General features: G+C 40.0%; 1 protein-coding gene across 1 annotated transcript in view; it reads right to left on the minus strand.

Moving 5' to 3' along the window:
- Nucleotides 1-1,694, minus strand: part of LOC108630940 (trypsin-1-like) — a 4,550-nt gene that overhangs the window by 1,618 nt on the left and 1,238 nt on the right. Inside the window, exons 2-3 of the mRNA XM_026818780.1 lie at nucleotides 1,577-1,693; nucleotides 909-1,071 (exon numbers count right to left, since the gene is read on the minus strand). Coding sequence (XP_026674581.1) covers nucleotides 909-1,071; nucleotides 1,577-1,693 — 280 coding nt within the window. The remainder of the gene's footprint in view (nucleotides 1-908; nucleotides 1,072-1,576; nucleotide 1,694) is intronic.

Here is a 1,694-nt window from a genome sequence, read left to right on the forward strand (position 1 = left end):
ATTTCCTGGAAGAAAATCTTCGAGCGAGCGATCAGTTGGCTTCGCCTTGCGTTACTAAACAGAACGGTGCGTGCCTTAACGAACACGGAATATTTTAATATGTTCGTTATTTACGCGTAAATGAGTTAGAATCCGAGAGCGGCAGTGGAATTGTTCCGCGAACAGTATTCCGATCGGAGCTAAGAATTAAAATGAAAACGTGTATACAAATTTTCAATTGCAAAGTGCAATGTGACAGTGGATTTGTAAAATGAAAAGTGGCAGTGAATTTGGGAAGTGTAAAAGTGACAATTTTTGTTTTGTAAAAATTTGCCAGTGGGAAAGTGACAATGATCGTGATGATAAGGAAAAAATCGTCGGGTGCAGGTCATTGACTTACTCCAAACATCAGCTGCTGCGAGCCATGTGTCCTATCTTCGAATGCCGAAGGTCGACCCATTGACCCATTGACGATCTTCGACGAGCAGATGCACTGACCAACGAAGAAGTAAGTTCAATTCTGATTTTTTTCGCATTTTTCATAATTTTACGTACTCTGTAATTTGTAAATTTCTTAGTTATTTCATTCAGTATGTTACTTTCGTTCAGTGAACGTAAGTAACGACTAATCCCTTTCTTTCTTTTGATATTTAACCAATTTGTTAGTTCGTTTTTGCATGCAACATTTCTTTAATCCTATGCTCTCGTCACGAGCGCGACATACGGGCGCGGCAACGCGCGAGGCGGTTATCGCGCTCCTGCCCGCCTTGTATACTCGCGCACTGATTGGGCGGGGATTTTTGTTAATAACTCAATAACCACGCCTCGGACAACTTTTTCGCAAAGGAAAAAGTTGTTTAAAATCACCTCAGCTCCTCCTCATTTTCGGGCGTAAAAGGAGTTCTGGGACACCCTGTATATTTGATTGCTATGAGAGTAAAAGTAGTTCCACGCACCTCGAGAAGGGCGACGTCATAATCGACAGTTCTCGAATTATAGTTGGGGTGTCGAGTAATGTTCTTTATGGTGTAAGCGTTACCCAAATTGTTGTTACTATTACCGGACCGCAGCGTGTACCGACTAGGGGCCGATCTGTAATTAATGAAACATGAAAATGCGAGCGATTTCAAGAATTCCTTTTGTAACACAGCAGTGGTGTTTTGCTTTGGTGAAACACAATCTCTGTGGTTGTTTCCCAAAATGTCAGAAAAGAGTAAAAAAATATATAATGACCTTCTTTCATACGGGATGCAATTTATGAGAAAACTGAGTTTGGTAACTTGTTAAGTACGCGTGTACTTCGTTTGCCTGATCATAATATGACTATTATCATTCAGGCATTCGATCGTTCAAAAGATTAAACACACTGCCTTTAGTTCTTGCTGCATTAATTGGACGAGCAAGAATTTGCTCACCATATTATACTATACGATTTTTTCCACATGTGTGATTTACTAAAATAAATTCGTCGTGAGACATTAGTTTAAACGAACCTACTATTCATTAAAATATCGTAACTGGAATCGTTTAAATTAACTTCGTCAGAAGTAAAAATTTGTAAATAAGTTTAAAGATCAATGCGCGCATGTGTTATTACCCGACACAGTGTCCCGCGGTGATGGCCCATTTACTGCTAATGATGGAGGCACCGCAAATGTGGCTGGTAGTTTGTAAACTCAATTGATACGGATGGTCACTGATGTCCGTTTCAGTTC

This window comes from Ceratina calcarata, unplaced genomic scaffold, assembly GCF_001652005.2.
Source record: "Ceratina calcarata isolate Rehan_Ccalc_2016 unplaced genomic scaffold, ASM165200v1 scaffold1443, whole genome shotgun sequence".
NCBI classification, from domain to species: domain Eukaryota; kingdom Metazoa; phylum Arthropoda; class Insecta; order Hymenoptera; family Apidae; genus Ceratina; species Ceratina calcarata.